The sequence below is a fragment of the Trichechus manatus genome, unplaced genomic scaffold, assembly GCF_000243295.1.
Source record: "Trichechus manatus latirostris isolate Lorelei unplaced genomic scaffold, TriManLat1.0 scaffold00015, whole genome shotgun sequence".
NCBI lineage: Eukaryota > Metazoa > Chordata > Mammalia > Sirenia > Trichechidae > Trichechus > Trichechus manatus.
In genome coordinates this window covers 24,468,797-24,481,220 of record NW_004443951.1, presented here as the reverse complement: position 1 = coordinate 24,481,220, position 12,424 = coordinate 24,468,797, and the positions used below count along the sequence as shown (strand labels likewise).

General features: G+C 43.3%; 1 protein-coding gene across 3 annotated transcripts in view; it reads right to left on the bottom strand.

The window, feature by feature from the left end:
* The window catches only part of PHC2 (polyhomeotic homolog 2), a 136,803-nt gene that overhangs the window by 27,917 nt on the left and 96,462 nt on the right, over positions 1-12,424 (bottom strand). For 2 of the 3 annotated variants that reach the window (XM_004371972.2, XM_004371974.2), the window contains 2 exons: positions 4,622-5,034; positions 4,188-4,353 (listed from right to left, as the gene is read on the bottom strand). In XM_004371972.2, coding sequence (XP_004372029.1) covers positions 4,188-4,353; positions 4,622-5,034 — 579 coding nt within the window. The remainder of the gene's footprint in view (positions 1-4,187; positions 4,354-4,621; positions 5,035-12,424) is intronic. The other variant, XM_004371973.2, reaches the window with a different exon arrangement.

The window sequence follows — 12,424 nt, the reverse complement described above, 5'->3', positions numbered from 1 at the left end:
GGCGCGGGCAGGAGCTAGCCCCACCCCTCCCCGCCGCCCGCGCCCCGCCTCCCTGCCCTCCGGAAGGCGCAGGAGGCCGACGCCGCCGAGAAGCAGGGCCAGCGGCGGGTTAGGGACGTCAAGATTTCCGTTTAGGGAGTCAAGGGTCACGCCACAAGGACGCTTGCCATCCTCGCCCTCCCCCTCAAATGTCCCCCAGTGACATGGTGGATTGGCTTACTCCCGCCACGACCAATTCACTGTCTGGGGGCTTTAGAAGTAATAATAACAACAACGCCTTAGAGGCAATAATAATAAAAACAGCGGCTACCAGTAACTGAGTGCTTAATACGTGTCAAGCCGTACAGGAACGCACTCTCTCACTGTTTACAATAACCATGTAAGTCATTATCCTCCCCATTGGGAACTGAGAATGAGAGGTGAATTAATGACCAAAGTGACCCAATTATACTTCCATAAACAAGGATAATCCCTACTCTTAAGGCTGATTGTGAAGGGTAACTGAGGAAATATATACAAATTGCCTGCAGAGCCTGGCACACAGTAGGAGCCCAATAAATGTTAGCCCTCTTCCTAAACCACATTGGTTTAAGCTGAATTGACATGGCGGTGCACATTCATTCCGTAAATATGCTAGAAGCCACGGGGGATACAAAAGATGTACAATGTGATACACAATTCTCACCCCCCAGGAGCTTTGTGTGTGTGGCGAGGCGGGAGGGGAGAGGGGCTGCTGAACAGATGACAAATTTTTCTCTCTAGCGTTGATCTCTCTATTCCCAACATGTCCCCACTTCTTGCCTTTCTTAGCATTCTCTGTGTCCCTCCCTCTGCCCACCTCCTCTCTCCATTTCCGCCTCAGGCCTCATCCCTTTACCTTTGTTTCCATATTTTACATTTTATATTCCCTTTCTTTCCCCTCTACCCCTATATTTCAAATTCTCAAATCTCTTTTTCATTAATATTCACATTCCCTCCCCACCTCTGCCTTTGCGATTCTTATACTTAAATTTTGTTTTATAAAGTAAGGCAACATGCCATTGAACACCTGACCTCCCTGTACTCCCCAAACATGCGCACCACATCTTCCTGCTTTTACTTACACTAGTCCTTCCTGGATGTGCTTTCCCCCACTCTCCATGCCCAGGTCCTTCAAGGTCTAAATTCTAAGAACAGCAGTTGGCAAACTTTTCTGTAAAGGACCACATAGTAAATATTTTAGACTTTGTAGGCCATCTGGTCTCTCTTGCCGGGTAGCATGAAAGCAACCACAGACAATAAGTACACAATAAATGTGGCTGTGTTTCAATAAAACTTTATTTATGGACTCTGAAATTTGAATTTCACACACTTTTTACATATCATGAAATATTCTTTTGATTTTCTAAAAATCATTAAAAATGTAAAAACCATTATTAGCTTGTGGGCTGTAAAAAACTGGTGATGTAACGGATTTGGCCCTGGTGCTGTAGTTTGCCAACCCTTGCTCTAGAACAATGCCACTTCACCCTGAAACCTATCCTGATAATCTCTTGCTGGCATTAACACTTCCCTCTTCATAACGTTTAAAGCACTTACCTATAATCCCTCTATGGCATTTATCATGTTTTAGTTTTTATTGTAATTTTTTCTGTGCATTTCTTATCTTTCCCAGCAGACCTTAAGCTCCTTGGAGGTAGGATACAGATCTTTTTCTCTATGTATTACTTCCCATTCCACAGTGCTTTGCATGGAGCAGGCATTCAAGCATACAGAGAATAGATAAATATTTAAGTCTTGGATGGCTGACAATTGTTTCAACTGTGCAAAGCATATTCCTCTCATGAGATGGTACCTCAAGAGCAGATGCTTGTTATGTGTATATCATCTTCATTAGATTTCACAGAGATTTTTGAGAGCTTTATGAACAAGATGGAGAAAGGTAGGTAAATGTCAGTTCATTTACGTGTTGTTGGATAACAAATACTTGAACATGTTCAAGAATGCTGATCAACACCAACCTTGAGGCAGGGCATGTGTCCTTAGGTCCTATTCAATATTTCTTTCAGCAAATTCGTTAAAGACAAACATGCTATATAATTTATGGATGGCAAAGTTAAGCAGAGGAGTTAGTATAATGAATAACAGAATTCAGATATAAAAGATTCCTGCTCCACCACTTATTTTCTCTGTGCCTCAGTTTTCTCATCTTTAAAATGGAATGATAAAAGTTCCTACCTCAGAGGGCTATTGTCAGGATTCAATGAGTAAATACATGTTAAGTTCAGTAGAGAGGAATCAATAATTGGTAGCCATTAACTATTACTATTTTCTTGGTAGGCTGGAACTATGTGCCAAATTCAGAAGATGGTATTTAACAGATATAATTATATTTTGTTTCAAAATATAAATTGTGCAAGTTTGAGACTGAGGAGACCTGGCATGATAGCAGTTCATTTAAAAAGAACCTCATTTTAAAAAGCGCTCTGGAATTCAGATGAACACAGTGCTGTATGAATCAACAGTATCACTGCCATTGGGTCAGAGGAGTTAATGTGGGGTCATAGGTGCAGAGTGCTGATGAAGGAAGGTAAGGGAGGTACTACGCTAGCGGCCAGACTCATGGGACTGCTGTCTGACAGCTGTGTAATTTGGAGCCCCTTTGAGCTTTAGTTTCCTCTTCTATATAATGAAGATAATAATACTTATCTCTCAGGGTTATCACAAGTGAGTAAAGGGCTTAGAACAATGCCTGGCACATAGTTGGTATTCAGCAAATGTCAGTGTCCTCCCTACCATATCATACGGATGTAGAAAACAGTCTTGTTCCTTAAAGGGCTTACAAAGCTAGGCCCAGGTGCCAATCTATGGTGACTAGTGGATTTTTATATTTGGAATTGACGTGCTTAATTTTGAGGATCATACTTTAAGAGGATTAATAAAACGGAATGTGGGCAGACAAGAATGACCAGATTGGTGGGAAGGGGAGGTCTTGACATGTCATAGGTTAAAAGTGAAAAAGTCTCAGATATTTAGCCTGGACATTTTCTTTTTCTTTTAACGGGAAGGAGGGGGAAGAGACATGATAACTGTCTACAAATACTAGTAAGCTGTAATATATGAGATGGACTCTGATATAATTCACAGGACAGCATCACAACCAATGGGTAGGTGGAAGTTACAGGACAGCGTATTTTGACTGAATGTTAAGAGCAACTTTCTGTTAGAGTAATTCTACAATGTATCATTTTAAGTATGCACAGAGAGAACAGATAGCCTCCTTCTCAGCTTCTAATTTTTCTAGTGTCCTTTCTCTATATTCTTTTGCTTTCCTTTCCCTTGATCCCATCTCCCCTTCCTTATATGATCTTTATAACATCCCCCCCCACCTTGTCCAAAAGTATTTTTTCTTCTTGTTTCTCCTTCTTCAATTTCCAAACTCTTTTTATCTTGGCTCTCCCTACTCCCTCTCCCAGCACACTTAGCCCAGTGGCTAGAACTGCTTCCCTGAGTTGTACGCGGCTCATGACAAAGAATGCCACTGAGTTCTGGGCCAAGATGGCTGTGCACACTGGCAGAGGGAGAAGGAAAGCAAATTGATCCCTGCAGCAGGTGCAGGTACTACTGTGACTCTCCCATCAGGGTAGAGGGGGCCAGCAGAGTGTCCTGACACCCAATTCCTAAAAAAACCCACTTATCACTGGGCACTCACAGACGATGGTGATCCCAGTTCCTTCCAAGAAGCTTCCATGAGCTGAAGGCATCCTGAATCCCCTTCTAGTTCCCCCTACGCACTTTCTCGATCTATGAGCTACGGCAGCCATCTTGCCAAATTTCAATTTCAAGAACACCTTCTCATACTAAATGAAGCAGAGAACTAAGACAACTGGATAACTGCCTCAGCTCTCAACTCTGCGTGTGTATATTCAGCATCGGATACATCTGACAGCAACCACACGCAGGCCTCGGAGTCTGGCTCTAGAACTTTCAACTCTCTCTACCCTTTTACCTTTGTTTCTAGGTCCGTCCCCCCTCCCCTTTTTAATCACTGGCTCATCTTCTCATTTCCCCTATCCAGCCTCCTTGTTGCCTCTTTGGGCCTGTGATAGTTTACTCTCCCATTCTAGATGCCCAAGTGAAACGTGCCAAGGCATGGCAAGGCAGGCCAACTCTCTCCCCTCACCTGAGGGCCCCACTACACTTCATACCGTGAGCTGGGGAATGCTGGATGTTGGGGCTCTTGGGTACAGACAGGCCACCAGGTATGGCAGTGATGATGGCTTGCTGATGTGGTGATGGGCCAGACCGAGTCTCAGGCACATTCTTCTCCCCAGGCACCACCTCCTTCCAGTCATCTGGGGTACACTGCTGGGGCTGTTGAGGGATAGTACAGAGAGATGAGTCTTCTCATGAATTGCCTTTACATTCTTGGGCATTCCCCTGTTTCTGTGGAGCTTGGGTGACAGATAAAGACTTTTTCAGTTAGCCTAAACTTAGGGAGAGCCCCTTTTCTTTCTTGGAATACCCAGTGAGGACCTCAACACTCAGCCTACCCAGAAACACATCCAAATGGGGGCTGTGGAATCATCTGAACTGTGCTCTGCCCCCCTTGTTCCCTGGACATTGAGACCAGCTTACTCACCACTGGTGAAGCAGGTTGTAGTTGTAAGATGACAGCTGATGTGTGCTGGAACCTGCGTTGAGGGACATGGGACAAGCCCCCAGGATGTCCATTATGAGACCCAGCATCTGGCGTGGGAGGATGACATTGGTGACTGCTGCCAGATTTGTGCAGATTGGCAGTGGGGCACTGGAGTGGCAGGGTGGGTGTAACTGGGCCTAGTGGCATGGCATGGGTTTCTGAGCTGGGCTGTAGGGCCAAGCTTGGAGGGACCAAGGCGAGCTGGGGTTGGGATGGGGGTTGGAGCACAGGCCGTGATTGCTGGGTCTGCTGCTGCTGTGGTTGTTGCTGCTGTTGCTGGATCACAAACTGGGGCTGCAGGTGCTTTGATGGTGGCTGTGAGAGGAGCTGGTGTGGCTGTAGTTGAGCATAGGCTGAAGGGGGAAAGACTCAGGTTAAGTAGTGTGGCTTGACCTCATGTTCTGCTACATTCCTTACCACCACCTTCCCCTAACCGTGCCCCTTCCCACACCCAAAGAAAGAAGGTCTCCCAGACTCAATGTCTCTTGCTTTCATCTTTCACCTAGAGCCTGGCCATTACCATGGCTCTATTCTCTCTCTCTTTATTCTTGCTTTCTTCCTATGCTGAAACATTGGGCTTCTTGGGCAGCCCCTCAAAACTCATCTCCTCTGTGAAGCCATCTTTAACCATCTAGTTGTTCAGAGAAACACTAGGTTCTACAATGTGCATGTTCTCTCCCCTCATGCCTTTCACTCGCTGTTCTCCATTCCTGCAATACCTGCTGCCTGCCCCCCAACTGCCCAAGCCCAGCCTCGCACAGCTAGCTGTTATTCATCCTTCCAGCTTCACTCAGGCTAGACCTCCTCCAGGAAGAGCTAGTTTTACACAGTGGTCCTCAGACTGTGACATGAAGCTGACTAGGCCTGGACTACCAGCTCCTTTTCTTAAATACTGTGGGACCTTGGGCTAGCTACCTAACCTCTCTAGGCCTCAGCTTCCTCATCTAAAAATTGGAAATCATAGTAGTTCCTACCCAGAAAGTTGCTGTCAGGATGAAATAATAAAAAGTTGTGAATATAAAATTAGAGAATTTAACATGATGAATTAGATAGGAAACTTAGGGGGCAGTGAGTTTATGTTAATGGGGAGAAACAACTTGAAAAAGGAGGTTAAGAATAGTTGTACAACTTGAAGAATGTAATCAATGTCACTGAATCGTACATGTAGAAACTGTTGAATTGGTGTATGTACTGCTATGTATATTCTCAACAACAAAACAAAATAAAGAAAGAAAATGACATGATGGGCATAGCACAGTGCCTGCCACACTGTCATGCTCTATCACTTCTAGCTATAATTAAAATTATTATTTCAGTCTTGGTTTAGGTTCTTAAAATATCCTGGGCTTACCTGTATCATGATAATGTTTACTATGGTGTGTTTTGTTTCTTATCTAACATCCTTTTCAGATCAGGAACCCCTTGCAGTCAGAACTAGCTTGTATTTCTTTATCCAGAACTTAGCATAATACCTGACATTAGGTGGGTGCGAAGGAAATAAACGAATTATCTTGATCTGGAATTCATTTGCTGCCAGGTGTTGCTAACTTTTCCTTCTTCCATTTTAACCAGGCTGACCCTCTGAGGTCAGGATTTTTATATTTTTGGTAATCCTTTCAGCCTCTAGGAGCCCTGGTGGCACAGGGGTTAAGAGCTCGGCTGCTAACCAAAAGGTTGGCTGTTTGAATCCACCAGCTGCTCCTTGGAAACTCTATAGGACAGTTCTACTCTGCCCTATAGGGTCACAATGAGTTGGAATCCACTCGACAGCAATGGGTTTTCAGCATCTAGCTTCCTGCCATGTACATGGTAGGGATTCAGAAAATTCAGCGCAGAGATCAGTTGTTCTGATGCAAAGCATGGATGTCCAGTGACATCCAGGCCAGCTTAGAATGAGGGCAGTTCAGTTGAATCTGGCCTGCCTAAAATCGGCCCTCCACAGACCACCATTGGAGAGCCATCAGAGAGAGGCTGTGCCATGCAAATGCAGAGGGACACAGCTAGAAGCTCATGAATGGAGATTTACAATCAAAGGCTCAGAATCAACAAAGACAAAGGCAAATTCTATGTCCCTGAGCTAACGTTTTAAAAGGAGCCTGTGATGCTACAGGTGCAAAATAAACAGATTTCAAACTGAGTTAAGAGAGGTTATCTTCTTCCTTGAATGTTGTCTATTTACGTGGAAGTCTTCAACTATCTCATCACAGCCCAATGCAGAGTTCAGAGCGGAACTGCAATAGGAATGGGAAGGAAAGGACATAAACAAGAGGCATTACAAAAATAAATAAAACGGTTTATCTAGTGACTCTTGTAGTCAGAGAAAGAGGGAATATGGATGACCCCCAAGTTTTTTATGGGATGACAGTGAAAGATGGAATTGGAAAACCTGGACGGGGTTTGGTTTAGGGGGAAGTATGTTGGTGCAGTGGTTACTTAATTGTGCTCATGTGGAACCTGTACATAGACCAAGAGGCAGTCATTTGAATAGAACAAGGGGATACTGCGTGGTATAAAATCAGGAAAGGTGTGTGTCAGGGTTGTATCCTTTCACCATACTTATTCAATCTGTATGTTGAGCAAATAATCTGAGAAGCTGGACTATATGAAGAAGAATGGGGCATCAGGATTGGAAGAAGACTCATTAACAACCTGTGATATGCAGATGACACAACCTTGCTTACAGAAAGTGAAGAGGTCTTGAAGCACTTACTGATGAAGATAAAAGACTAAAGACAACAGCCTTCAGTATGGATTGCACCTCAACATAAAGAAAACAAAAATCCTCACTTCCGGACCAACAAGCAACATCATGATAAACAGAGAAAATATTGAAGGCCCAAAGGATTTTTCATTTTACTTGGATACGCAATCAATGCCCGTGGAAGCAGCAGTCAAGAAATCAAAGGACGTATTGCATTGGGCAAATCTACTGCAAAAGACCTCTTTAAAGTGTTAAAAAAACAAAGATGTCACTTTGAGGACTAAGGTGTGCCTGACCCAAGGCATGGTATTTTCAGTCACCTCATATGCATGTGAAAGCTAGACAATGAAAAAAGGAAGACTGAAGAATCGATACCTTTGAATTATGGTGTTGGCAAAGAATATTGAATATATGATGGACTTCCAGAAGAACAAACAAATCTGTTTTGGAAGAAGTATAGCCATAATACTCCTTAGAAGCAAGGATGGCGAGACTTTGTCTCATGTACTTTGGATGTGTTATTTAGGAGGGACCAGTCCCTAGAGAAGGACATTATGCTTGGTAAAGTATAGGGTCAGGGAAAAAGAGGAAGACCCTCAATGAGATGGATTGACACAGTGTCTGCAACAGTGGGCTCAAGCATAACAACGATTGTGAGGTGGCGCAGGACCGAACAGTGTTTTGTTCTGTTGTATATAAGGTCGCTATGGGTCAGAACTGACTCGATGGCACCTAACAACAACAACATATTGGTGCAGTGGTTAAATGCTCGGCTGCTAACCGAACCCACCAGCTGGGAGAAAGATGTCGTAATCTGCTTCTGTAAAGAGTATAGCCTCGGAAACCCTATGGGGCAGTTCTGCTCTGTCATATCGGGTTGCTATGAGTCGGAATTGACTCTTCGGCAGTGGGTTATGTAGGTTTGAGGTGATGATGGAACTTCTAAGTGGAAATTGCCAGCAGGCATTTGGTGATTAGAGACTATCCCTGAGCCCAACCTCCAGCCTTGTTTTCTAATCCCACATTCAGGTCGAAATTTAGCAATTAGGCAAAGATGTTGCAAATGGAATTTTTAAGAAGATGTTGATAAGGCACCTGAGAGGTACTGCAGATGCCATGCAGTGCCCTGCTATGTTCCAGTGGTCAAACAGATCTGCAAAATGCCGGGCATCATCACTGGAAACTCAACTCAAACTCTCTCTTAACACAAAATCATGAATTCACTGCTGCTGGAACACAGGGTCATTCTAGGGGCTGCCTCTCTGAAGTGAGAGTTGGAGATGGTCTAGGTCTAGGAAGCTAAGAGGATCAATGGCATGTCCCACCACTAGCTGGCTGTGTGGCCTAAGAAAGGTCTTTTTCCTTCTCAGGGATGCCATTTTTTCATCTGTGAAATAAGAAGTTTGGGCTAGATGATCATTCAAGTCCCCTTCAGCTCTACAATTTGATGGGAGTGGCTATGAGAATTGTTTAAAATTCAGGATTTACAAGGTAGAAAAGAGAAGGTTAGAGAGGAAAAAGGTTCTAAATCTATGGGGTATAAAAAGTATAGCTGGGGACAATACACACTTGCTTGCCAAAGATTGGGAATAGGAACTGCTGCCTCCTGCCCTTCTAGGTCCTGTGCTCCCCTCCTCAGCCTACTCTGCTGCTCATTGAAAACCGAAAGCAATTGTTTTAGGACAAATGATGCTAGTATATACCAAGACTGGAAATAAAGCACATGAAGGTTTAGATAAATTCATAGATCAAAGACTCCAAGATATTTTGAGGGGAGTGTACATCCTTACCTTTTGAGGTTAATAAAAAGCACAGACCGGGATTTAACTCCAGCGTTATCCTGGGTCAAAAATACTTTTGTTTCGAGTATTGCAATAACTTTTTAACTGGTCTCCCTCATTTCAGTTTCTTCTCTCTATAATCCACCCTGATTGATAGACTGCAAATTAATCTTCCTAATGCACAGCTCTGATCCCTGATTAGGGGGCTCTCCTTTGTCTACATATGTCTAAAGCTCCAGCATTCAAAGTCTCTCTCCAACATAAACAAACCTTTTACTTTTTATTATTTCTTTGGTTCAAGCAAATGTTACTTCACCTTCTGCACAGTTTATACTTTTCCTCATACTGTCTAGAGTGCCAAAAATCCAATCTTACTCATCCTTAAAAGGCCAGCCCTCCCCTACCCTTACTCTACCCTTGCTCTGAGCTGCCACTGAGGTTTCTCTGCTTTGCACTGACCTCAGAGATGCAGTATGTCATAATGGTTAAGTGTGGGCTCTGGAGTCAGAATGTCTGGATTTGAGTCCTAGCTCTGCCACTTACCAGCTGTGTGATGCTGGGCAAGTTACTTGAGCCCTCTGTACCTCTGTGTAATGTAATCTGTAAAATGGGGCTAATGATGATACCTCTCTCACAGTTATTTCAGTAAATGACTTATGTCCCTTAATAGGCAGAATTTGATTCGTTTCCCCTAAAGTGCCTTGAACTTAGTAGATGCTCAATCAGCATTGCTGAATGAATGAATTAATTAATGCCAATATGGTGGGACTCCACTTCGTCTGTCTCAGAAAACTTTTCCTCTTCAGAGGCAGAACATGGGTGAGATGGGTATAACCCTGTAGACCATTTTGGTCTAATCAACATTCTGGTTTATTGAAGATCCTACATCTGTTCAACCTTTGCTCATCGCCTCCCTGCACAAATCTTCAATCCCACCCAACGGATCTACTCATTTCTCCATAAAACTTCATGTTCCTTTGTGGCTTTTTGGCTTCAACTTCAGTGCTTCCATTTTCCAGAATGCCTTCCCTCTGCTTCAGTGATCTAAGGCTTCAACTTCTTTGGCCCAGGCTCAGTCCTGCTCTCTGCCTGTTTGCCTTAACCCTCAATTATGGTTTTTTCCTCAGAATTCCTGCATGCTTTTTTTTTTGTTTGTTGGACTCATTTGGGGTTTAACATGTGCTCTTTTACATACATATTTCATTGATTCTTAAAAATTGATTCTTCTTTTTCCCTCACATTTTAACATCTTTTGCATTGGGCTGTGTCTTACAGTTGATGTCAGTTTAATTGGCAGTTTTTCTTTCTTAGAGTTAACAATGGTACATCTTACAATTGATGACATCTTAGATTAAATGAGATGGGAATGCTTTTATTCTTGTGTGTGTATATATCCTATCTTTTCAACTAGATTGTATGCTTCTTGAGTCAAGAATGTGTCTTACAATTCTTTTTAATTTAAAAGACATGCTTTACTTTAACTAAAAGGTTTTCATGTTTATCTTCCACATTGTCCAGTATAATCCTTTACATGTTTGTAGATACTTAGCAAATGTCTGCTGCTGATCATGGTAAGATAAATTAATTCTTCTCCCTTTCCCATACCCTCACAGCTCAGTCTGGGGGGAGGTGAAGAGCAGGAGGGCATTGCCCATTGCAGCAATTATACAAGAGGGGGGCCATGTCCCTCTTTCCTACAGCTAGGATACAGCATATCCATATATGAAATATGAATACACAGAAATATCTCTGGACCTTTCTTCTTATTTCTTCCTAAGGTCTAGTAACTTTATTTATCCCCCTCAGATTATACAGCTCCCCTTCCCCAACTGCTGGAAAGCTCATTGGTCATAAGAAACACAAGGGGTTGGTTCCATGACACCTCAACTGAAGTGTTGGAAGGCCTCATCAGCCCTTTCTGTTACAGAGCTGGAGAGGGGCAGGCCCAAGCCCTCCTGCAAATGAGGGCCTAGCTAAAAGAAACACAAGGGGTTGGTTCCATGACACCAGGCTGAGGGTTAGAAGGAGTTTGAGAGGCTCCAAGCAATGTTCATCTTTCCATTCAGTGTTCTGACCTTGAATTGTCTCCTTAGATTTTGAAGAGGCCAATTCACTGCTTCCAAACCAGTTGTTTGCTAGTGTCTCAGTCATGTAGTGCTGCTGTAACAGAAATACCACAAGTGGATGGCTTTAAAAAAGATACATTTATTTCTTCACAGTAAAGTGGGCTAAAAGTCCAAATTCAGGGCATCAGCTCCAGGGGAAGGCTTTCTCTGTCTGTTGGCTTTCTTACCAATCTTCCCCCAGACTAGGAGCTTCTCTGCACAGGGACCCCAGGTCCAAATGACACGCTCTGCTCCCAGCACTGCTTTCTTGGTGGTATGATGTCCCCCTGTCTCTCTGTTCGCTTCTCTCTTTTATATCTCAAGAGATTGCCTCAAGACACAATCCGATCTTGTAGACTGACTCCTGCCTCACTAACACAACTGCTGCCCATCCTTCCTCATTAACATCATAGAGGCAGGATTTACAACATATAGGAAAATCACACAATACCAGGAATCATAGCCCAGCCAAACTGATACACGCATTTTAGGCGGGACATAATTCAATCCATGACAGTTAGCAACAAGTAAATTAACTTCTCTGGGTAGCAGGACTGACTGCATGGGAGATCACAGGCATGCCCCCTTCACTGTGTCCACTACCAGAACTTATCAATAATAAGTTGATCTCAAGACTTCATATGATCTCAAGCCCACAGCCTTTATTATGGATTACACCTCAACATAAAGAAAACAAAAATCCTCACAACTGGATCAATAAGCAACGTCATGATAAATGGAGAAAAGATTGAAGTTGTCAAGGATTTCATTTTACTTGGATCCATAATCAACACCCATGGAAGCAGCAGTCAAGAAATCAAATGACACATTCATTGCATTGGGCAAATCTGCTGGAAAAGACTTCTTTAAAGTGTTAAAAAGCAAAGATGTCACCTTGTAGACTAAGGTGCGTCTGACCCAAGCCATGATGTTTTCAATCGCCTCATATGCATGTGAAAACTGGACGATGAATAAGGAAGACTGAAGAATTGACACCTTTGAATTGTGATGTTGGTGAAGAATATTGAATATACCATGGACTGCCAAAAGAAGGAACAAATCTGTCTCGGAAGAAGTACAACCAGAATGCTCCTTAGAAGCGAGGATGGCGAGACTATGTCTCACATGCTTTGGACATGTTATCAGGAGGGATCAG